The 24,362-nt window shown below is 35.5% G+C and overlaps 1 protein-coding gene across 1 annotated transcript in view; it reads right to left on the bottom strand.

The window, feature by feature from the left end:
• LRRK2 (leucine rich repeat kinase 2) overlaps positions 1-24,362 on the bottom strand; it is a 140,111-nt gene that overhangs the window by 70,269 nt on the left and 45,480 nt on the right. The window contains exons 17-25 of the mRNA XM_021690397.1: positions 23,113-23,241; positions 22,871-23,038; positions 17,336-17,594; positions 13,367-13,555; positions 6,015-6,133; positions 5,532-5,601; positions 4,806-5,023; positions 1,853-2,103; positions 1,426-1,574 (exon numbers count right to left, since the gene is read on the bottom strand). Of these exons, the coding sequence (XP_021546072.1) occupies positions 1,426-1,574; positions 1,853-2,103; positions 4,806-5,023; positions 5,532-5,601; positions 6,015-6,133; positions 13,367-13,555; positions 17,336-17,594; positions 22,871-23,038; positions 23,113-23,241 (1,552 nt within the window). The remainder of the gene's footprint in view (positions 1-1,425; positions 1,575-1,852; positions 2,104-4,805; positions 5,024-5,531; positions 5,602-6,014; positions 6,134-13,366; positions 13,556-17,335; positions 17,595-22,870; positions 23,039-23,112; positions 23,242-24,362) is intronic.

The following is a 24,362-nucleotide window of genomic DNA, read 5'->3' on the forward strand; positions in this document are numbered from 1 at the left end:
TAAAAGCGATGATCATATTATGTATTACTATAATATTCTGCACAGAGCGAGTGCTCAATGAAAAACATTAACCATACTAATTTGAAAACTGTTAACTGGTTAATTTTATTTCCACAGTAAATAATAATAGTAACTATACTTATAATCCAAAAAACTGAGCAAACTTCAGTAGGAAACTCAGTATTCCTGCTTCAACCAGGTCATGCAGCCATATGCATTTTAGTTTCACAGACTACAACGAACCGTAGTATGACTATTTGGAGTCCAAAGAACTGTCATTTTAGCCTATGAGCAACCTATTATAATTTTTTTTTTTTTTTAGGATTTTATTTATTTATTCACGAGAGACAGAAACAGAGGGAGAAGCAGGCTCCCAAGGAGCGGGAAGCCCGATGTGGGACTCGATCCCGGGACTCCAGGGTCATGACCTGAGCCGAAGGCAGTCGCTTAACGACTGAGCCACCCAGGCGCCCCTCACTTTATGAATTATTGAAGAACTTTTTAAGAATTCTTTTTTTTATTTGAGAGAGAGAATGAGATAGAGAGCATGAGAGGAGGGAGGTTCAGAGAGAGAAGCAGACTCCCCGCCGAGCAGGGAGCCCGACGCGGGACTCGATCCAGGGACTCCAGGGTCATGACCTGAGCCGAAGGCAGTCGCCTAACCAACTGAGCCACCCAGGCGCCCTATTATAATTTTTTAATTCGAAAATTTTTTCAGTATTAAAAATTTTAATTTTTCAGTATTTAAAAAATAAACTATTTTTAGAGTACCTTTAGGTGTACAGAAAAACTGAGCAGAAAGTACAGCGAATTCCTATAAACCCCTTCTCTCCTCACCACCATTCCTCCCACACACACACATTTTTATCCTTATTGTTAATAACCTGCATAAGCTTGGTGTATTCGCTATAATTGATGAGCCAATATTGATACATTATTATTAACTAAAATTCATCATTTACAATAGAGCTCACTCTGTGCTGTACATTCTCTGGGTTTTGACAAATGTATAATGACAGGTATCCACATTACAGTATCATTCAGAATAGTTTCACTGTCCTAAAAATCCCACTCACCTCCCCATTCCTCTCTCCCTCCCTCCAAACTCCTGACAATCACTGACTGTTTTACTGTCCCCACAGTTTTGTCTTTTGCAAAATGTCATATAGTTGGAACCATATAGTATGTAGTCTTTTCAGATTGGCTTCTTTCACTTAGCAATACACATTTAAACTTCCTTCATGTCTTCATGGCTTGATAACTCATTTTTTTAAATCACTGACCTGTACACTTTATCTCTGAAACTCCTCCATTAAATTTAAATTGAAATGCCACCTTTATATCCCCACCTAACATGTCCATGTATGACTCATCCTATAATACTCAAAAAGACTGTTTAGGAGGAGACTCATACAGAACACTTACCAAGATAATTCATTCTGGCACTGAAACTCTCCACTTTAGGACATGCCTCAAGGAAGTCTTCTGATAGGGATGTAATGTGGTTTTTACTAAGGTTTAAAATCTTCAGTTCCTTCAGGCTCAAGGGGGAACATATTTCTGGTATTTTATTTCTAGTCATAAGAAACAAAATGAGGATTAAATTTCATAAATTATATGCTTTGAAGAAAAAAAACAATTTGCCTTCAAAGAAGAGCATCAAAGCAGATTTATTAATTTTAAAATTAATTGTGAAAATTGACAGAAGCCATAATATGAATTCCCTCAATCTTTTATCATATTATTGTTTAAAACCCATTACTACAGAAATAATGTCAACATATTTTATCAATCTTACAAAACTTCAATGTAAGGCAATCCTTTTGTATTTAATTATGAACTCCTTTCTTACCCTTCTAAAATGAGCTGTTCCAATTTCTCTACCACATCGCCAAGGTTCTCAGGAAAAGAAGACAGCTGATTATATGACAAGTTAAATTGTTTCAAGGTTGGGCACTTCACTGCAGGATCCAAAACCACTGAAGGGCTGATGTCGTTTCGAGAGACATCGAGGTTGGCAATACAATTCATTTTCAACAAGTAAGAGGGAAATGATGTAAATTTATTACTGTGCAAATCCAAATGTGTCAAACACTTCAGGGTCTGGAAAGACAGTATTTTAAAATTCTCTAACCATCTGAAAACCATCTGAAAAACTTAAAATTAGCTAATATTTCTGCCTTCCATACCTCTGGTAATTAGAACCATTAAGAATTTTCCAAAAAATTGGAAACACAATCCACAAGAGAACTTCAGTATAATGATTGGTCCAACCATCCCTGCTATTAAATGGGTAAAAACCAGGAAAACGTAACAGTTAAAATGTAAAAAGCAATTCACAAAAATAAGGTTAAGAGTTTAATTTAGTTTTTTGGTAAATTATTCCTGCCAAGAGTGAGACGGAAACAGAATAAGCCTCAATAAATATTTGAATTATTTAATGAATAAACAGTACAAAATAATCCTGGGAATACATTTTTTAAATACTAGCTTTTAGAAATTGTTATACATTTTAATATAAATAATATTTAACCATAAAAGTAGTCATTGTAGGATGCCTGGGTGGCTCAGTTGGTTAAGCGACTGCCTTCGGCTCAGGTCATGATCCTGGAGTCCCTGGATCGAGTCCCGCATCGGGCTCCCTGCTCGGCAGGGAGCCTGCTTCTCCCTCTGACCCTCCCCCCTCTCATGTGCTCTCTCATTCTCTCTCTCTCAAATAAATAAATCTTTTAAAAAAAAAGTAGTCATTGTATATATGTTTCATTTTAGAACCTCTTCTTTGTCATGAAACTTTGTTTCAAATTTCTAACCTCCATTTTTAAGCAATTTCTAATTTTACCATGGTAATAGGAAACCTTCCATTTATATGTCAGTTTTTTAAATCTTTGGTATGGATTATTGTCAAAGCCTAAAATATCAAAACGACCTCTTCTCTATGCTCTTCTTTATATATCAATATATTTATCCTCACAGAAATTCTAAAGAGTTTGACGTGATTATAAAGCTTATTAATGGATTTGTTCCAGAAGTTGTTTCAAAATATCTGCCACTGTTTCAGATCCTACCTGATTATTCAGAAGGAAATATTTTTAAATTATTTATTCCCAAGTTTTAATGGAGAAATTTTCTGGTAGAGACAGCTACAAGCAGTAAAAAGTGCCATCTACTGGCACTGCCAATTTAAAATTTCCTTAAGAGAAGGTTCTGAGCTGGTCTGGTCTTTGAATACCCTAATGTATCTCACCCTATCATGCTCTTATCGAATTCTCTTTGTTTTAGCTAGGTTAAATTCTAGTTTTCTTTTATTTACTGCTTAACAAATATTTATTGAAGGTCTACCAAGTGTCAGTCATTAATTCCATCATAAATTAATTCCATAATCATCTGTTGAGCTCTTCTGTATTTCAGACCTTACTTGGCACTAAGAATAGACATGACCAAGCCTGAAACAGCTCCTGTTCTCAAGAAGTTAACCATTAGTAAAGACAATATACCTTAGATCAAAATTTATAAGCATTGGGAGGGCGTCTGGGTGGCTCAGTTGGTTAAGCGACTGCCTTCGGCTCAGGTCATGATCCTGGAGTCCCAGGATCGAGTCCCGCATCGGGCTCCCTGCTCAGCGGGGAGTCTGCTTCTCCCTCTGACCCTCCTCCCTCTCATTCTCTCTGTCTCAAATAAATAAATAAAATCTTAAAAAAAAAAAATTTATAAGCATTGGGGGAAAAACATGGAAGCCATAGAAACATTAATCAGGCTGGTAGCCAACCTGGTCTGGAGGCAAGAAGAGGAGAAGGAAAGAAAAGGTAAGGAAATGACATTTAAACTGAGACCCTTGTGACTTGGAGGATTTAGGCAGGCAAAGAGAGGAGGAGAAGGAGAGAGAGAACGCATTTTAGACACTGGGGTTACAAAATGATCACACTTCTTCTCTCTCCCTCTCTCCAAATACACAAACTTTAAGGGAAAGACACCACTTAAATGTACTTAAAAACATGCAATATTGCTTTAAAACGTCTCAAAAGTATTGTAAATTTTATAGGTGAGAAAAAAAGAAAAAATGCATTTGCAATAAACCAGTTTTTTATAAAGTATGATCCTTCATCAAACTCTGCAGCTCAGTCTAAGAATTTAGTTTAATAATTTAAATATTTGTATCAACATGTTTTTAGTTTGTCAGGATATCTTCTTTGATTTCTTATCCATCGTACAGTAAAATGATGAACAAAGTCAATATTCTGAGGACTACTCGATCAGCAGATCATTTTATGCTTTAATTTTTGAAAATAGGAACTTTGAGCATAAAAAAAGCAACTTTTAAGTTGCATGTAATTTTAAAACTCAACAAATGCCTCATGGATAGTTTGGTTGAGCCTCTGTACTTTGCAGATGAGGAAATGAAGGCTTCCAGCAGCCAGAGGAACACATACTTCTTGTTAAACAGCTGGGGGCTGCGCCGGAACCGGTGCCACCAAGCCAGATCTAATTCTGGTCTACCTCTTTAAACAGCTGAAGCTGTCTCCCTAGAATTCAGTGATTGAAGGCATGATTAACATGCAGCCTCGATACATCCTACCATGTACCATGTATCATCAGGACAGAACCTAGGATTCCTTTTTACCAGATCACCATTTCTCAAAGATGGTGAACACCATACACACCAAGATACCACTGTGGAAACCCCAAGAAAGGGGGAACTACTGTCCAGTGATGCAGAAGCAGATCCTTCTTTTTAAAGATTTAACCAAAGATAGAAATGCAACAGCTCTTCAAATATCCTGAGAGTTAAAAGGATAAAGTAAATTTACTTCACACAGTTGTTGTGGAAAGCTCGTGAGTGCATTCTGGTGAAGCTCCAGCTTTTCAAGATGCTCCAAATGACCACTGATACAGCACCTCTGGCTTAGGGCATCAATATCTCTTAGTTCATTTGCTGAAAGGTCTAATGATGTAATATATTCTCTCTCAGAAGCCAGGGAAGAAATGCTGTCTGAATGCCTCATATGGGATTGAAGTTTTGATGACCCTTTTATCAAAAACAAACACACAATGGAAATATAAGCAAGTAATCTAAGTTCACTTGGTAAATATTTACTCATCACCGACCAGTGTCAGGCTCCCTTCAAGGCACTGGAGATCCAGTAGGAAACCAAACTACAGAGCTTACATTCCAGTGGCAGAGCTGGACAATAAATAATAAATATTTAATCAAGTGGTAGAAGTAATATAAAAAAACAATAGACCTGGAGAAGGGGATGAAGAATGGCATTGGTGATGGTATTATTTACATTTCAGAAAAGTAGTAGAAAGGATAAAAGAGTCAGTCTTTCATAACATCATAAAAGGTAAAATTTTAAATCTATAATTGTATTTCATTTTTCTATAATGTGTGGTATTATTAGGTAAATATAATGTGAAGGTTATGTAAGATGAAATTAACACCCAGAAAATTTGAACAGAGGAAATTGTTATTAACAAAGTACTGTATTCTGCTCAAAATATCTATTTATTTATGATTACTTTCAAATACTTACTGAGTGAGTCATCTGAAGACAGTATTTTTCTTTTTCGCCTCAGTAAATCTTCATGATCAAAAATGGGTTCCTATAAAAAAAATAGACAAGTATAATAAAATCCCTATCATTTTTTTGGAGCAAAGAGAACATTTCCTATTCCTTAAGAATCACTGTAAGATTTCTAGTTAAAGTACACTGGGGACCAACACCATAAGACAGAGACCTAGCCTGGACTCCATATATATGAAGCTTTAAAAAGGAAAAAAAAAAAAAAAAGATAAAATCATTCTGAAGTATACTTAGTACACATATGACCCAAACATGCTCAAAAAAATGTATATTTAGAATGGTTTATACATATAAATATATACATATTCTATATATAAAGTTTTCATATACTAGGGAATTTCTGCACCAGTAGCTCCTAGCTTTGGCACATAATTTCAGTTATCAAGAGACTATAAGTAACAAAGCACACAACATAATCACAATTTCACTTACCAATGAGTTGGAATGCCTTTGCAAATGTGGTGAGCAACGCTGCAAGGCACGATCTCGGTAAAATTCTCCTACGCTAATTGAATTGGATTTTCTTTTCACAAGAAATGAGCCTTCACTTCCTATTTTTAAACGATAAAATAAAGGCAAGTAAATGTTGACTCAATCATAAGATGCTAGCCTCATAGTAAAATCATAAAAGGTTAAACACATATTCATCGATGGAAATTGCTCAATTCCCACTGTAACATCTTTAAAATAGAAATAATAAACTATGTTGGCTTTTCACTTTCAAAATTCAGCTACATTTTTCTTCACAAATAGTTTTTGAATGGCTATCCTAGACTAGTACTGAGTAAGTGCTGAATAAAGATAACCAGGAAAAAAAATCCATGCCTCCTGAGCTCATAGTACAGTAGGAAAAAGCCAAGTAAAAAAATAGGTACATATTATAATAAGTACATGTGTGTACACGAAAAAAAGAAAGTTTATACACAAATCTGGGGTGCCTGGGTGGCTCAGTCAGTTAAGCATCTGCCTTCGGCTCTGGTCATGATCCCGGGGTCCTGGGATTGAGCCCTGCGTCAAGCCCCATGTCAGGCTCCCTGCTCAGCAGGGAGTCTGCTTTTTCCCTCTCCCTTTGTCCTTCCCCCCATTCATGCTCACTCGCTCTCTATCAAATAAATAAATAAAATCTTTTTAAAAAGATCTGATCAATGCCATTTTTTTCTGTTTCTTTGATTTACTCTTAGAAAATTTTTGTTTAAATATTGGAATCACAGTAAATTATTTCACATTCAGCAACCTTGAGAACCTCTCTAAATTTCATATTATGTGGTTTCATTTATGGAATGACATTAAAATGAAACAATGAGTTTAGTTGGCATTATCCTCTTGAGAGAGAACTACTTTTAAAATTATGGATTTAAAGAAAATAAGGATCATTAAATAAATTATATTATTAAGGATAAAAAATTTGGAGACATTACTGCAAAATTATGAGATTATAAATTCTACCACTCTCTATCTTACAAGCACAAAGAATTAATTTTAAGTGTCAAAACAAATTATAAAATCTACATATCTAAAAATCAACTTTATAATATTCTATATAAATCTTAAAATTGATACAAATACTTCCTACTTGGTTCACTATTAAAATTTATTTTATCCTATAATTTTAATTAATTTATGTTTAAGCATCTTAATAAAATAGACTTCACAGTTTAATTACATTTTTATATCTTATAACTATTACATTTTCATAATTATCCTACTTTATGTTTGTGTATGTTGTGTTAGCATATTGTTTATAGAAGCAACAAAGGCATTTTATAATTATTTTTATGTCAGTATTTCAAATGTTTTTCTTTATTTAAAAATACCTAAAGGGTTGCCAGGGTGGCACAGTTGGTGGAGTGTCGAGTCTTGGTTTCAGCTCAGGTTGTGATCTCAGGGTTGTGAGATCAAGCCCTGTGTTGGGCTCCACACTAAGCTTGGAGTCTGCTTGAGATTCTCTCTCCCTGGCTCTCTGCCCCTCCCGCTCATGATCTCTTTCTCTCTCTCCCTGTCTCTCTCAAATAAGTAAATAAATCCATAGAACAAAATACTTAAAGAGAATTCTTCTTTCAGGCATGATGGAGTTACAAACACCAAACCTAATCTCTCCCCACAAACAACTAGAAACTTGGATGAAATATTTTAAACAACTGGTTTCAAACATTGGGCAACAGACAGTTCAGGATGGTGTACTCCCTGAAAGAAGGGAAACAAATTATGTAAGCCTTATGATCACCCTGGCTTCCTGCCTGAAGACAACCTAAGGGTCATAGGCACAGGGAGGAGGAATTTAAACAAATCTCAACGGCTTTCTTGAGACGAAGAGATGGAGATCAACATTCATGTAGACTAATTTAGCTGGGAGTTCTGGGGCAAAGTCATGAAAAAAGAGCTCGAGTAATTTGCATAGGGGTTTCCAACAGATTTGCAGTGTAAGAAATGTAAAAGGGAGTTCTTTAAGAGGAAAGAAATGATGCTACCTGGATGAATATAAAGGGATTAAGTCACACAAAAAAAATTATAATCCTTTGTTTGTGCACCTAGTAACAGAGCTCCACAATACACAAAGCATAAACAGATAAAAGGAGAATTAACAAATCCATGACTACAATTTCAACATTTCTTTGTCAAATACAACAGGCAGAGAGAAAAATCAGTAAAGATATAGAAGACCTAAAAAATACTACCAATTTGACCTAATTGACCCAACAATTGCTGAATACATATTCTTTTTTTAATTTTATTTTATTATGTTATGTTAATCACCATACATTACATCATTAGTTTTTGATGTAGTGTTCCATGATTCATTGTTTGCGTATAACACCCAGTGCTCCATGCAGTATGCGCCCTCTTTAATACCCATCACCAGGCTAACCCATCCCCCAACCCCCCTCCCCTCTAGAACCCTCTGTTTGTCTCTCAGAGTCCATAGTCTCTCATGGTTCCTCTCCCTCTCCGATTCCCACCCTCCTTCATTTTTCCCTTCCTACTATCTTCTTCTTCTTCTTCTTTTTTTTTTTTTTAACATATAATGTATTATTTGTTTCAGAGGTACAGGTCTGTGATTCATCAGACTTAGACAATTCACAGCGCTCACCAGGTGGCTGGGTGATAGACACTGGGGAGGGTATGTTCTATGGTGAGCGCTCTGAATACATATTCTTTTAAGTTAATCAAAGAACATTCACCAACATAGACCATACAGCAATCCACAAAGCAAGTTTTAAAGCGAGTTTAAGTTTAAAAGACTAGAAATCATTAGAGTAGGTTCTCTGAGCTCAACAAAGTTAATTTGAAATCAACCAGAAAAAGTTGTTTGGAAAAATTTCCAAACTGAAAACAAAACAACACTCTTCTAAATAACCCATGAGTTAAAAAAAATTAAAAAATCACAAAGGATATTAGAAAAATTTCAAAACTGAATGTAAACAGAACATATAAAACTCGTGGGATGCAGCTAAAGGGGTGCCCAAAAGAATCTGTATTGGTCTTAAACGTTTATACTATAAAATAAAAAAGGTCTAAAAATCAGTATTCTAAGCTTTTACATTAAGAATCTATACAAAGAAGAGCCAAATAAAATCAAAATAAGTAAAATAAAGGAAATAAAGATTAATGCAAAAATCAGTGAAAAAGAAAATGAACAAACAACAGAGAAAAATCAATGAAACAAAAATCTGATTCTTTGAAAAGATCAATAAAATTAATAAACTTGAGCTAAAGAGGAAACAAAAGGAAAGACACAATGGATTACCAGTGTCAAGAATTTAAGCATTTTTAGGCCTAGCAGAAATTGCGCTCTGTTGATGGGGGGGGTTGTGTGATTGTAAAAGTGTACTGCAACTGTCTTTTAACCTGGGAGCCCCCGTGTCATTCAAATATGTATCTCTGAAGTTGTGCAAAGTGTCAGATAATATTATCTGTGGGCTGCATTTTCCAGGCAGGTCTTAAATTTTGTATTTTTTTGGAAAATTTTATTTAATTTCTTGGAGATCATTGTGAAAGGGTCAAGAAATCCAGGATAGCCATTTCTTTAATATCCATTTAAAATCTGTTCATTTCCTGTTGGTGGAACCATTAACTTGTCACCAAGTAGGACTCTATGTAAAACAAAATATAAAACTACTTGTGGCCTATATGTGTTTAATTCTGGTAAAAGATAAAGCTTCTAATGCTGGTTTTCATTCAACACATTAACCAGCTGTAAAACACAGACCTTCACAGACTTCACAATGTTTCCCTCATTCCTCACACCAAGGCTTTCTTTCACATTCCCTTCCCTACAGGCTTCCAAGCCAACGTCAACCCCAGGCTGCACTGGGCCCTGCCCCTGCAAACAAACAGCAGGCAAGAATTTCAGGATTCATATACAGATAGACAATAAAGTCATGTAATTTGAAAAGCATGTTTGAGTAGGAAAGAGCTCTCAAGTTGTTTATAAAGCTAATCTAATTTAAAAATATATAAATGTTCTTGAAAAAAAGAATTAAAGATCAAGTATCTGCAGATCTTACAAAGTTTGACAGGTTTAGTAAGAGAATTATTATGAATAACATTAAACAAATGTGGCAACTTATGTGAAATCAACAAATTCCTTGAAAGTTGCAAATTACAAAAACTGATGCAAGAAGTAATAGAAAATCAAAATAACCATGGAGCTATTAGAGTTACTAAATTTCTGACTAAAAATAGCCCCCCCAAATAAATTTCCAAATCTACATGGCTTTACTGGTGAAGTCTATCAAACATTTCAGAAGAAAATAATACCTCTCTTACACAAACATTTTTAGAAAGTAGTGGAGTTGGGAACACCTCCCAACTCATTTAAAGAGGCTAGCGTTATTCTCATAATTACAAGGAAACATAAAACTACAGACAATACCCCTCACAGATGCAAAATGTTTAACAAAATTTTAGATAATCAAATCCAATAATACAAAAAAGGGATAATACACCATAACCAAGAGAGATTTACCCCACAAATGCAAGTTTGGTTTAACATTAGAAAGTCAATGTAATTAACCATATTAACAGAATAAAGGGGGGAAATATGCCCATTTCAACAGATGCAGAAAAGCATTTTCCAACACCCATTAGTAAAAGGCTCAGCAAACAATTACTAGAAAAGAACTTCCTCAATCCGTTGAAGTAGGTTATCTATGAAAAAAAAAAATGACAGGTAATATCATACTTAATGATGAGGGACTGAATGCTCTCCCTCTAAGTGTGGAAAACAGGGAACAATGCCTACTCTTACCACTTCTAGTCAACATAGTACTAGAAGTCCTAGCCAGTGCAATAAGATAAGGGACAAAAAAGACATACAGATTAGAAAGGAAGATGTCAATCTGTCTTTATTAGCAACTGGCATTATTGTGAACATAGAAAACTCTATAGAGTCAACAAGAAGCTGTTAGAACCATGAGTTTATTAGCAAGTCCACAAAATACAACATTAATATACAAAGAAATCAATTGTATTTCTCTATACCCTCAATGAACTATTGGAAATTGGAATTCAAATACAATACTATTTACTATAGTAACAAAAAACATACAATACAAAAAATTGGTGGGAGAACTTTGAATGATAAATAAATGGAAACATACAACATTTATATGTCAGAAGACTCATATTATTAAGATATCAATTCCCCCAGATTTATTTATGATTTAATCTAAATAATTATTTATATGTTAATTCTATACTATGTAATATTAATAATATATAATTAATATAGTAATTCTAATTAAATGTATGTATTTAATTCTAATAAAAATCCCAGCATAAAATTAATTTGTTGACTCAAAATGTATATGGAAATGCAAAAAATTTGAAAAAAAAAAAGAATGGTGAGAGCCATTTTGGAAAAAACAAACAAACAAAACACCAGAGGACTTATACTATCTGATTTCAAGAGCTGCTATTAAGCTAAAGTAATCAAGGTAGTATGGCATCAGCATAAGGATGAAGACATTAATTAATTGTCCAGAATAAAGAATGCAGAAATAGGACTACACCCATATGGTCAATTAAATTGGACAAACATGCCAATAGTTCAATGGAGAAATATAGTATTTTTCAACAAATGATGTTAAAAAAACTGGATAGCCATACAGAAAAAAAATAATAACAATCCTTCACTGACACCATACATAAAAAGTACTTAAAATGGATTATAGATCTAAATGTAAAAGCTAACTTTTAACACTTCTCTGGAGGAAACATGGGAAAAATATTCACAAATTTGGGATAGGAAAATATTTCCTAAATGGAATAGAAAAAACGCAAACATAAAGGAAAAACTTAAAAAGGAAAAAAACAACTGCACTTTGTCTAAATTTAAAGCTTCTGCTCTTTAAAAATTAACATTAATAAAATGAAAAGACAAACTATGATGGGAAGAAAATACTTGCAATTCATCTATCTGTCAGAGGACTTCTACCTAAAATAATATAAAACACTCTGACGATATAAAGAACTCTTATAATACAATAATAAAACAACAACCCAATTAAAAGTCAACAAAAGATTTGAACAGACACTTCACAAAGAAAATATGTGAATGGCCAATAAAAACATGAAAATATTCTCAATATCTATAGTCATCAGGGAATGAAAATTAAGCCCAAATGAGCTAGGACTAGACCTTCCCTAGAAGAGTTAAAATTAAAGTGCCTGACAATATCAAGCATTATAGTGTGACAAGGATGTATAGCAACGAGAATGTTTATATTGCCGGACGGAGTATAACAGGGTACAACTACTATGGAAAACAGCCAGACATAGAAGAGAACATACTGTATCATCTTATTTGTATAAAACTTAAAATACTAATTTAATCTATAGTGACAGAAAGCAGATCAGTGGTTGCCAGGGACCAAGGATCAGGGGATTTGTGAAAAAGTACAAAGGAAATTTTTTAGATGATAGAAATGTTGCATAATTTAATAGTGGTGATGATTACATGGATGTATAAATTTTTCAACACCCATGAAAATACATACTTAAAATGGGTGCATTTTATTTTATATTAATTGTATCTAAATAAAGTTGGTTTTAAAAAATACTTGGGCCAGAGATTTAGGGATTTAGGAAGAACCCTCACTGTTTGCTCTCTCAAATACCTTTATCTGTTACCCAAAGTTTTCAATCATACTATGTTATTAAAAAAGCACCTCACCCCATTTTTACCAAACTGCATTGTATTAAATATGTAAGTTCTATTGCTGTCATTATATATATTGTCATGGCAGTTTTTAAAGTTATTTCAAGGGTCTTATTAAAATATTAATATTATTTTAATCCTTTTTTTTTTTGTGGTATTAAGTATTTTAATCCTTCTAAAAGTAAAAATATTTTTTATTAACCATTTCCTAGTTGGGAAGCACTCTCCCAGACACTTTACATACATTTTCTCTAATTCTTATAAATAATCCTGGAAGGTTGGCAACACGATCTTTAATAAGGGTAAGGGGCTTACACAAGCCACAAAAGGATCTTGTCAATGAAGGAACATGGAATCCAATCAGAGTCAGAGTGTTTTCACTACATTAGTCACCATTCACTGATTATAGTCAGTATTATAACACTTAGGAAATGCAGAGATACATTTTCTTGACAGACATCACCTTAACTGGAATTAGTGAGCATTAACTACTTCTGATAATGAACACATTTTTCCTCAAGTTTTCCAAATAAATTAAATCAGGGTTTTGTCTCAGTTTCTATTGTTCAATGCCAGTGTGTAAATATCTTAAAACATAAAGGAAATATTTCTTTATAATAAATACCTTCACTATCCAGGTCATCACTTTGACCAAACACACTGTCCACATAGGAGTCTGGAATGAAGGTCCATTCATCAAATTTATCAAGTATTCCTTCAGAAAAATTCCCATTGCTGCCTGAGGCTGCCGCTTCTTCCACAGTACTTTTCATCTGATATCTGAGCACCATTCTTGCTAGGGTGGATCCTATATCTACAATAAAAAGATACACAAGCAACTTAGAAATCAAGAAACATAAACATAGATCATACCAAAGTTCCTTATGTATCCTCATACTTCTAGAGAATTTTTTACACTTATTTCTTTTTTAAAAAAACATTTATTTATTTATTTAGTTAGTTAGTTAGTTAGTTAGTTAGTTATTTGAGAGAGAGAGAGAAAGAGAGCAAGCATGGGGAGGGAGGGGCAGAGGGAGAAAATCTCAAGCAGACTTCCCACTGAGTGTGGAGCCCGACACAGGGCTCGAGCCCACGACCCTGAGATCATGACCTGAGCTGAAATCAAGAGCTGGACGCTTAACAGACTGAGCCACCCAAGCACCCGTATATTTATTTCTCACTTTATAACCATGATATTGCATAAGAAGCAGGCGGTGAATTTAAATTTTTTAGAAATCATAAAAATTTACTCAAAGCTTTGGTGTAGGTGACAAAACTGAATATTGATGAAACTAACAGGAAAGAGCCTGGGCTTTGAAACCAGACAGACCTGTGCTCAAATAACAGTAATAACACTTGCAAGTTACATAGACCCCTGAGGGTCAGTATCTTCACTTGGGAAGTGAAGATGACAACGTAGGGTTATGAAAAAGATTAGAGGAAATGATGCAGGGGCGCCTGGGTGGCTCAGTCCGTTAAGCACGTCTGCCTTCGGCTCAGGTCATGGTCCCAGGGTCCTGGGATCGAGCCCCACATCAGCTCCTTGCTCAGCAGGGAACCTGCTTCTCCCTCTCCTCCCTGCTCTTGCTCTCTCTCGCTATCTCTGCCTCTCTCTCAAATAAATAAATAAAATGTTTAAAAAATATATGAAATAAAGAAATAAATTAAAAAATAAAGGAAATGATGCATATAAAATGTTTAGCACAATACTTAGAACATAGAAAATGCTCAATAAATTATATTATTGTTTATGAACTATTTGCTAAGTGATTCATTCTACTGGGAAATTTGGTGGAATTTTAAAGTTAATATCCTTCTATTTTATTATAATTTATATTATGTTCTATTATGAAGAAATAAGTTTGCAAAGTCCTCATTATGCTACATATAGCTTGGCAATTTCTTCAAATACATGTGTATGTGACTCAGTCAAGTAGTATCTGAAAAATGTTTTAAAGCTATGAATCCAAAATGTTCTTTACTCAGATGAGCTGCCAACATAATTATGGCCATGCTCTCCAATGAATCAAATGACATTATTGTATTTTTTTAATTAGGTGAGACTTATCAAAGGTAAAAAGAACGTCATACAGAACAAAGGGAATACAGTGGATGGTAAATCTCCCTTCATCCCTCTGCAGGGGGCCTACAATCTCTCTCCATCAGAACTCAGAGATTCAAGTAAGCAGGTTGTTGGCAGGAGACTGCTTAAAGTGATGGAACATGGGATCTAATCATATTTCATTAGTTTCCAAGGTCCCCAGAGGCAACCAGGGAACGAATTTCTGGAGTTTTTCTTCTGACATAGTCTTTTCATATTCAAACATTTATGACTACCATATCTCAACTGTGTTTTCGCAAACATCAGTATACTAAAAATGCTGTTCTTTGCTTTTTTATTCATTTTTTTTACTTAATAATGCATTCTACATCTGAACATTTGGATTTGCTAGATGTTTTTCCCCCAATGATTGCAAAGCATTCTATTGCATGAATGTACCATGATTGATTCAAATAGTTTCTTTTGAAGAATACTTGGGATTTTTCCCCATAATTTCTTGCTATTATAAACAATATATTAATGTGCATACTTGTACATGACTTCTTGTGTACATTAAGGATGCCTTTATCATGGATTTCTATCAGTATATAGCTGGGCAAAAAAGTATGGATGTGCATTTAAAATATTAATGGATATTACCAGATTGTCCTCAAAAGAGGATAATTTAAGTTCATATGAATAATGTGTGAAACGCCTATTTCCACATATGCTTATCAACATAATTTATTACCAAATTTTTATTTTTGCCAATATTATAAATATTTAATGAGCACCTAATATGTGCAAAGTACTAGCATAGATGCTAAAGTTACAACAATGGAAAAAATTGACATTGACTTTGTGATGCATGTAATGTATCAAAAGGTAGATACTGAAAAGAAAAAATACAATTATATAATGTGGTAAGTGCTGGTACAGGTAAGAAACAAGGAGCTACAGAGCATGTAGGAGGACCTTCCACCCCGATTTCACATGGGCAGGAATGTTTTCTTATAAAAAGTGAGATGGTGCTGAGGCAAAAAGAATGAAGAGACAGACAAGTGAGAGAGAAGGTAAGAAAATTAGGTAGCTAGAGTAACACTGGGAATAGCCTGGAAATAAGAGTATATGACGCATTTAAGAAACTTGGGGAAATTCAGCCTCACTGAATCTTTTAGGATCCACCAAAATGTTGGAGACCTGGAATTTACAGAGGCCCCAATAGGCACAGATGAATGCTCCAGCAGCATTTAGCTACCCTAGTGAAGGGAAAGAAAGAAGCAGACTGTTAGGGGCGCCTGGGTGGCTCAGTCGTTAAGCGTCTGCCTTCCGTTCGGGTCATGATCCCAGGGTCCTGGGATCAAGCCCCACATCGGGCTCTCTGCTCTGCGGGAAGCCTGCTTCTCCCTCTCCCACTCCCCCTGCTTGTGTTCCCTCTCTCGCTGTGTCTCTCTCTGTCAAATAAATAAATAAAATCTTAAAGAAAAAAAAAAAGAAGCAGACTGTTGGAGTGAACAGGAATAGGGTTTTGCCAGGTCAATGCATCAGAAAAATGACAGTAAAGCAAACATGTTATTCACTGCAGAGTTCTTAAGGTGAAGAGTCGTGGAAGATGATCACTGTAGGGAAGGAAGTAAGGAGGGAGGGAGTAGGGACAGTAGTCACTGTAGGGTATGGGAGTAAGTTATCAGAGGGAAAGCAGGGAGCTCAAGTTTTAGAAACACAGTATGAGTGACTGACATCTGAAATAACAGAAATATTAATGGAGGATGATGCTAGCTTGTCATCAATATACTTAATATATATATACTTGAAAATATAAAGAAAATACATCCTTAATTGAAATATTAAAAGACTTAAAACTAAATATGTTAAAATGAAAATGCAAAGTATATATGTGTATGTTTCTGCATATACATTTTAATGCATATGTATATGTAAGCATATAAAAAATCTAGTAAGAAAATCTACATTGATTACCTATAAGGGACAAAACAGTTACTATTATTTTCTTCCTCACTTTTTGTGTTTTCCTAAATTCTTAAAATGATCATGGATTACTTTTATAATAAAAAATAAAATATATTTCGGGCGCCTGGGTGGCTCAGTTGCTTGAGCATCTGCCTTCGGCTCAGGTCATGATCCCAGGGTCCTGGGATCGAGGCCCACATTAGGCTCCCTGCTCAGTGGGGAGTCTGCTCTCCCTCTCCATTTGCTGCTCCCCCAACTCATGCCCTCCTTCTCTCTCAAATAAATAAATAAAATCTTAAAAAAATAATAATAAAATAAAATATATTTTTTAAAAAAGCAACTGCTCAGAAAGATCCCACTGTTTGGTTCTATCTTTATAAAATATGTATTTGCTAGGTCATTAAGAATTAAATATAATATCACTTTCAAGCATTTCATGACCAAAAAAAACCCGATATCCAAACCTTCACAATATTTTTGGCTTAAGTTGTACCAAACTGAAATAAACCTAATGAAAAGATTAGTGACAAAAAAATACGAATAAAAACAAGACTTGGACAAAATCTTCCTGCTAATACTTACTTGTTTCTTTTCTTAAATTAGATGTTTTATCCGGAAATAAAGGACCAAGCCATGAAGGTTCAATTTTTCCTATACAGAATCCTCCAAGGCAAATGCTATTATTGGCCACATCCAGGGCAAGCCTCCTTAAGAGTAAGCTGATGATCTGGCTGTCACCTTTTGCAATGCTTATCGTCAGCGCTTTCCGGACATCTTGTTCACGGGAACCACCATTCAGTAACAGTTCCACCAATTTGGCACTACTGGCTTTCTCACATACCTAGTAAACAAAAAAGGAAGGTGAACATATTAAAAGCCCATTTCTTCCTTTTGGTAGACTGGTAAATTGAATTTGGTGTGACTTTTTTTTAAAAAGATTTTAAAGAGAGATAGACAGCGAGAGAGGGAACACAAGCAGGGGGAGTGGGAGAGGGAGAAACAGGCTTCCCGCTGAGCAGGGAGCCCGATGCGGGGCTCCATCCCAGGACCCCGGGATCATGACCTGAGCCGAAGGCAGACGCTTAACGCCTGAGCCACCCAGGCGCCCCAGTGTGATTTTTCTCTACACCCTTAAATTTAGATAGAAACAAAATAAGGCAAAACTCATCCTTGAAATAGATTAGGAAAATAAAAGATCAGTGTCACCAATATCAGCGTAGCATTAGCCAAATAATCTGCCACGTGAGAGTCAGTTAGCATGAGAAAGGCAACATGATAAGGAGAAAAAGTTCGTAACACTTGAAGTCAGAAGACCCAAGGCTCTACCAATTATACATATTGCTTATACCTTCTGGGCTTCTGTTTACTCCTTGAAGCTGGAAAAACTAGCACCATACACAGTAAAGGCTACTGCCCTGCTTTCCCTCGTGATAGAGAATAATTAAATGAGAATGTGAAAATGACAAAACTTGTAAATGCCATAGGCAAAGGACAGTCATCTCTGATCTCTGGTTTCCAGGACAAGAATCTGAATTTCCACAAAGAAATTTCCTGTATTCTACCTTCCCCTGAATACTGTTTTCAGAGCACATGCTCCAGGTAGGGTCAGCATGCTCGGTGCTATAAAAACCACAGTGACTGTAGTAAGCAGAGGGAAGACAGCAACCTGTAGCCTACTGGCCTGTGCAGGAACAGCTTCTGAAAGGTGAAGGAATATGATGCTCTATCATCTAGAAGATCAAAGTAATAGGTAATAGAAATATTACATGTCAGGTACTGTACTAAAGTCTGTATACACTTGATTTCTAATTCTTATTAAAAATCCTATGCCAGGGACGCCTGGGTGGCTCAGTCACTGAGTGTCTGCCTTTGGCTCAGGTCATGATCCCATGGGCCTGGGATCGAGCCCCGCATTGGGCTCCCTGCTCAGCGGGAGGCCTGCTTCTCCCTCTCCCACTCCCCCTGCTTGTGTTCCCTCTCTTGCTGTCTCTCTCTGTCAAATAAATAAAATCTTCAGAAAAAAAAATAAAGTTTTCCTTTAAAAAAAAATCCTATGCCATAAAAACTATTATCCCCATTTTATAGATGAGTATTTAGAAAAGATAAATAATTTGTCCAAACCCTTAGAGGTAGTCAACAAGAGACTTGGATCTGAAGTCAAATCTGCTCACTCCAAAGCCTGTGCTCCTTTCCCTACCCAAAATTAAGGTTAAGAAAAGAAAAGAAAAGAAAAGAAAAGAAAAAAGAAAGGAAAAGAAAAGAAGGAAAGGAAAGGAAAGGAAAGGAAAGGAAAGGAAAGGAAAGGAAAGGAAAGGAAAGGAAAGGAAAGGAAAGGAAAGGAAAAAAAGAAAAGAAAAGAAGCAAAGCCCCTAAGATCCAAGGTGCCAGATCAGGGGAAAGACACCGGGGGAAATTCCTGAATTCTCTAGAATTTAAGTATGTTCAAAGAAGTTGAGGGGACCATTTTGTGGTTCGATGACCAACTTAATGCCCACCAGTCTCCAGGTTACCCACCTTCAACCCATTCTCCTCAGAGCCACCACAGTACCCTTCTACTTCAGATGTGATCAAGTCACTGTCCTGTTTAAAAATCTTCTAAACCTCTCTGCTCCAAGACATTTCCCAAACACAACATGCAATTTTTTAAATCTCATTATTTTCATTTATACTATTTCTAGTGCCTTAAATGTCTAACTCTGCTCTTCATCTAGCAAAAAGATGTTCATTCTTGAAGGAACAGCTTTGTAATCTCTTGCACAGTAAGTCCTTGCTACCAAGCTCCCAACACACATTCTTTCTCCTCCAGGCCCCCATCACTTTTGCTTAACATAGCACTTGGCACACTAAACCAAACATGCCTATCTGTTTTAAAACTAGAATGAAAGGCTTGGATGCTATTATAATTCAATTTGTACCTCCTCAGCCTAGTATAATACCTAGGAAATATATAAGGACTCCTGGGTGGCTCAGTCAGTTAAGCATCTGCCTTCCGCTCAGGTCATGATCCCAGAGTCCTGGGATCGAGCCCTGCATCGGCTCCTTGCTCAGCAGGGAGCCTACTTCTCCCTCTGCCTGCCTCTTCCCCTGCTCATGCTCTCTCTCTCTCTCTCTCTCTGACAAATAAATAAAATCTTTAAAAAAAATACCTAGGAAATATATTTGATTTAACTAACAAATTACTAAAATCCTCTTTAAAAGTCCACAGGAAATTTAAAAAGAAGGAAGGGATGAAAAAAAGGGGGATTGAAGGAGGAGGGAGGGGCAGAGGGGCCAGAAAACTCAATCACAAATGCCTTCTCTGTAGCCCAGCAAAATTTACATCTTACTGCCTACCTTATATTAAGAGGATTTATGTTTTATCCTCTCTCCTCTCCCAATACACACCTAGAAATAAACCCCTTGTATATTCTTGACTACTTATCTAGCACTGTGCTCTCCACCTAGAAGTTGCTCAAGCATTTTTATAGTATATTCTTCTTGAGGGCCCAAAAGATCCAAGCTGACTTTAGGTATACAGTGCCATGAAGACAGAGATATAAGAAAGTTTATCAGGGGTGCCTAGCCACGTGGCTCAGTCGTTGAGCATCTGCCTTCCGCTCAGGTCATGATCCCAGGGTCCTGGGATCGAGTCCCACATCAGGCTCCCTGCCCCACGGGAAGCCTGCTTCTCCCTTTCCCACTCCCCCTGCTTGTGTTCCTGCTCTCGCTGTCTCCGTCAAATAAATAAATAAATAATCTTCAAAAAAAAGAGTATATCAGACAAAAAAAAAAGAACGTAATTTCAACTCCATGAGAAGAAAAAAATACTGCTCAGAACTACAGTTTTACATTTAAATAATAATGGAGATAATTCAGAATATAATCTAAGATTATCAAAAGTGTAATTTACGATCCTTTGCAATCTTCTCTCTCATCTTCAAATTTATAAATAATGCAGCCTACAATTAAAGGCTAATATTTCGCACTAGCCTTTGAGAATGAATGAACAACTCCCCCTCCTCCCCTTACTGTCACCACCGCCATCATGCATCTATGGTGTAGACAAGAGATGAAAGCAGGCACTTGGGAGGCAGATTTGCCATTACCTACCAGGAGAGTGTCCTTAGGCAAATTACTTAACCTTTTGTGCCTCAATTCCTTACCTGTAAAATGGAAATAATACTAGAACCCATTCCTAAGTTTGTTGTAAGAGTTAAATTGTATAAAGGACTCAGAGCAGTGCCCAGGGGGTAATGAACACCATTAACAGTGTTTGTTATTACTTTTATTCAGACTTCATCATAGCGGCTCTTCCCACCATGATTTGATGATTTTCATCTTTGGATCTCTCTTTATGCATTTTCATGCCCAGTATCAATCTTCCATATTCTTCTATAGGAATCATGTATATTGCATCATTAAATTCTCCTCAGAAAGCCTAACAAGATTAACTCTGTCTTTGCTCTGAATAGACCTTAATTATACAGCATTGGTATACAAATAGTATTGACTACCTTATTTTGCACTGGTATAAAATAATGTATGTTCAATCTATCCACAAAATTTAATCAATATTTATTATATTTTGGATGCAAAAATCTCTGGCAACTTAGATAAATTCTTTAAATTTAATGTACCCATAGATGTAAAGATCTGATTTTGTTTAAAAAGATATAAATAAGGGCATCAAGTCCAAAGGATGTGCAAAGAAGAATAAAATAAAAAGCTTGTAGAGAAAAATTTGGATAAATTGAGAGAAGAGTCAGAAGCGTTTCTGGTGGGAATGTAAAATTATTGCACTCAAGTGCTTTTAGGTGTTATTTCCCTAACAAAAAGTGTGAAGGGGAAGTTTCTTTTCAGTTCTTTGCCATATCCCAGTAACATTAAGCACTGATCTGCAGATCACACGAAAGATACACAATAAAAGTGTGTATTACATTATTGAGGGAAATAATTTAATTACCTTTAATAATAGAGAAGCAACTATTTTTAAGGTGGATTTCTCAAATGAAATTTGACTAAATTTAAGTAATACGATTATTTATTTGGTCTTAATGTACAAATTAATTATGCATGAAAATAACTTACAGGTTCAGTTTCTTTTTATGTAGAGTGCTAATGAGTACTAACTTAGTTTACAGTTGGCAAATTGAATTGAATCCATAGGCAAGTGGAAAATTAAATTAAGTAAGACTTTAAATTATTGGAAAATATAGTATTCTGTTGGTTATTTAATAATGTATATTAAATCACTACATAATTCCTTTGTTAGAAATATTATTATATTTCTAGAAAATACACATGGTGCTACCTGAATGCTATTATAAACTCTAAAATGTATACAATGGCAAACTTGAAATAACATATAATGCACTTCAATAAATACAGACTAAATGCATACTGTACATAAAGCCATGAGTTAGCTATTCTAGATGATACAGAGATGAACATTGTACATTTCTACTTCCATATAACTCACAAAATATAAAGAGGTGTACATAAATTGTCATGGACCTACAGAAGTAAATATTTTGTATGGAGGTCACGGGTGCACGGAGAGCTTTATTAGGGAAGGAGAATTTGGGTTAGATTTTGAAGGAAAAGGAGAACAACTAGATAGATGTGTTTGCCCAGTGCATGAGGGAAGAGAGGGAAGGAAGGCAGGCCCACAGTGCTACACGACCACTGGGGTGGCCAATGGCAGGGATGTCAATGTGAACAGCATCCCCAAGGTGTGCAGTATACCGCCTACACGAACACACACAGTAGCCCTGGGGAGAAAATTTTCTGAAAACAGAGAGAAAATGGTTGAAAGATGATCAAAACAAAACCATATGCTGTGTAGAGTGTGCCTGGAGAACAATTTGTAGAGAGATGCATAGTAGGAGACACACTTGAAAAGTTATTTATCAACATACCAAGGTAGGTAAACAAGTAAAATGAAGAATTCAACTAGATATACTTCAAGGACCCTACTGCCTCTGAAATTCTGTGAATCTAAACTCCTACCACTAATCACAAGCAATTGTGCAATTAACTGGTAAATTCTGTAGTAAAGAACAATAGGATGTAAGTAAGAGCTGTACAATGGTAGAGTCAAATAACAGGAAATACGAAAGTCAGGCCTTGAATATTTACCTGACAAATTAAAGACGTTGCCTCCTTTGTTCCATTGGCGTCCGCTCCCAACAGAAGCAAGCATTCAACCATGATGCTGTTATTCTGATCGCATGCTCTCTCTAGCAGCACACTTTTTAACTCATCCAAAGCTAATTTTGCAAAGCACTTGCAACAAAGGTTTAGAAACTAAAAAGAATGGAAATGAGGATTAGAGTTAGCTAAATACCTAACAGTTAGCATATAGGTGAAAAACACTGTACCTGTTGATCCTTTTGTTCCATGATACTAGAAGACATCTGATGGAATATCACAGAATCAAAGGAATGATGCACCAGCAGCTTGGAAAAAGACACTGACAATTCCAGTATTGTCAAGATTGTCTGAAATCCCTGAAAGTGTGACCAAAATAATAACATAAGCAAGTCTAGGCCAAAAGAATAAATAATATAAAACAGAGAGTTTGTATATGATACTTAACTAAGTAGATGTATTTATTGGGTTTGTACTTAAAAGCTGTAAACCTTGAAATAATCCTATAAACAAACCTTGCTCTCTCATTGCTAAGAAATATAGCAGGCACATAGAGAATAAAATGCCGGGTAACAAACCATAGTCTAGCAAAGCAGAAAAAATACCTAATGCATTAAAAGTTGGCTTTTAATTTAAAGATTCCTGTCTGAAGCCATACTTACAGGATAAAAACCAGATATTAATTAATATTAGAGTAGCTGAATCAGCAGCGTTACACACTCAAACCGGTCAGTAAAGTGTATTTTTTATTATAAGATTGCAGATTAGTTTCTCTAGACAGCCCAGTATTTCCCCTTTCTTCTGTGCTGTGTGTGTGTATGTGTGTGTGTGTGTGTGTCTGTTTGTGTCCGTGTGTGTGTGTGTCTGTGTGGCTTTCTTCTGAAATTTCAACCCCAAGGAGACAAATGTGAGCTCCTAGATTTCATTCATGTTGAGTACATTTGAGAAAAGCTCTAAAGGCACTCTGAGGTTTACATCCTTATAGCAAATTATTTATAAAGAACTAATCAGTCTTGCCATTACTTTTTAGAACCACCTCAAACATATTCCTAAGAGTTGTCTGGGCTCTCCACTCATGAGATATTCTAAGGAAATAATGAACTTTTGAGTTTACTATTATTTAGCTTCAGTAAGCTCTGAAAGATCAATTGAACTTTTAAAATTTTTATTATTCTGAATATATTAATGACATTGTCTAAATAATACAATTATTATTTTGAGCTTTTAAGATACTGAATGTCAACAAATATTTACCAACAGTTGATCAGAAAAGTAGTCTTAGTTTATGCAGATCTGAGAACATGTAGTCCACCTACCACTAGACTAGAGGTCCCTGCAAATTCAAGTGAATGCACCAGCAAAGCAAGTAATACAAATGTGTAGAAGGCACATAATTCAAAATAAAAACTTAGAAACACGGAACTGGCCAAATAAAATATGTTGGCAGGCCAAATTCAGCCCACTGGTCAACAGTACACAA

This window comes from Neomonachus schauinslandi, chromosome 5 (genome assembly GCF_002201575.2).
Source record: "Neomonachus schauinslandi chromosome 5, ASM220157v2, whole genome shotgun sequence".
Classification (NCBI taxonomy): Eukaryota; Metazoa; Chordata; class Mammalia; order Carnivora; family Phocidae; genus Neomonachus; species Neomonachus schauinslandi.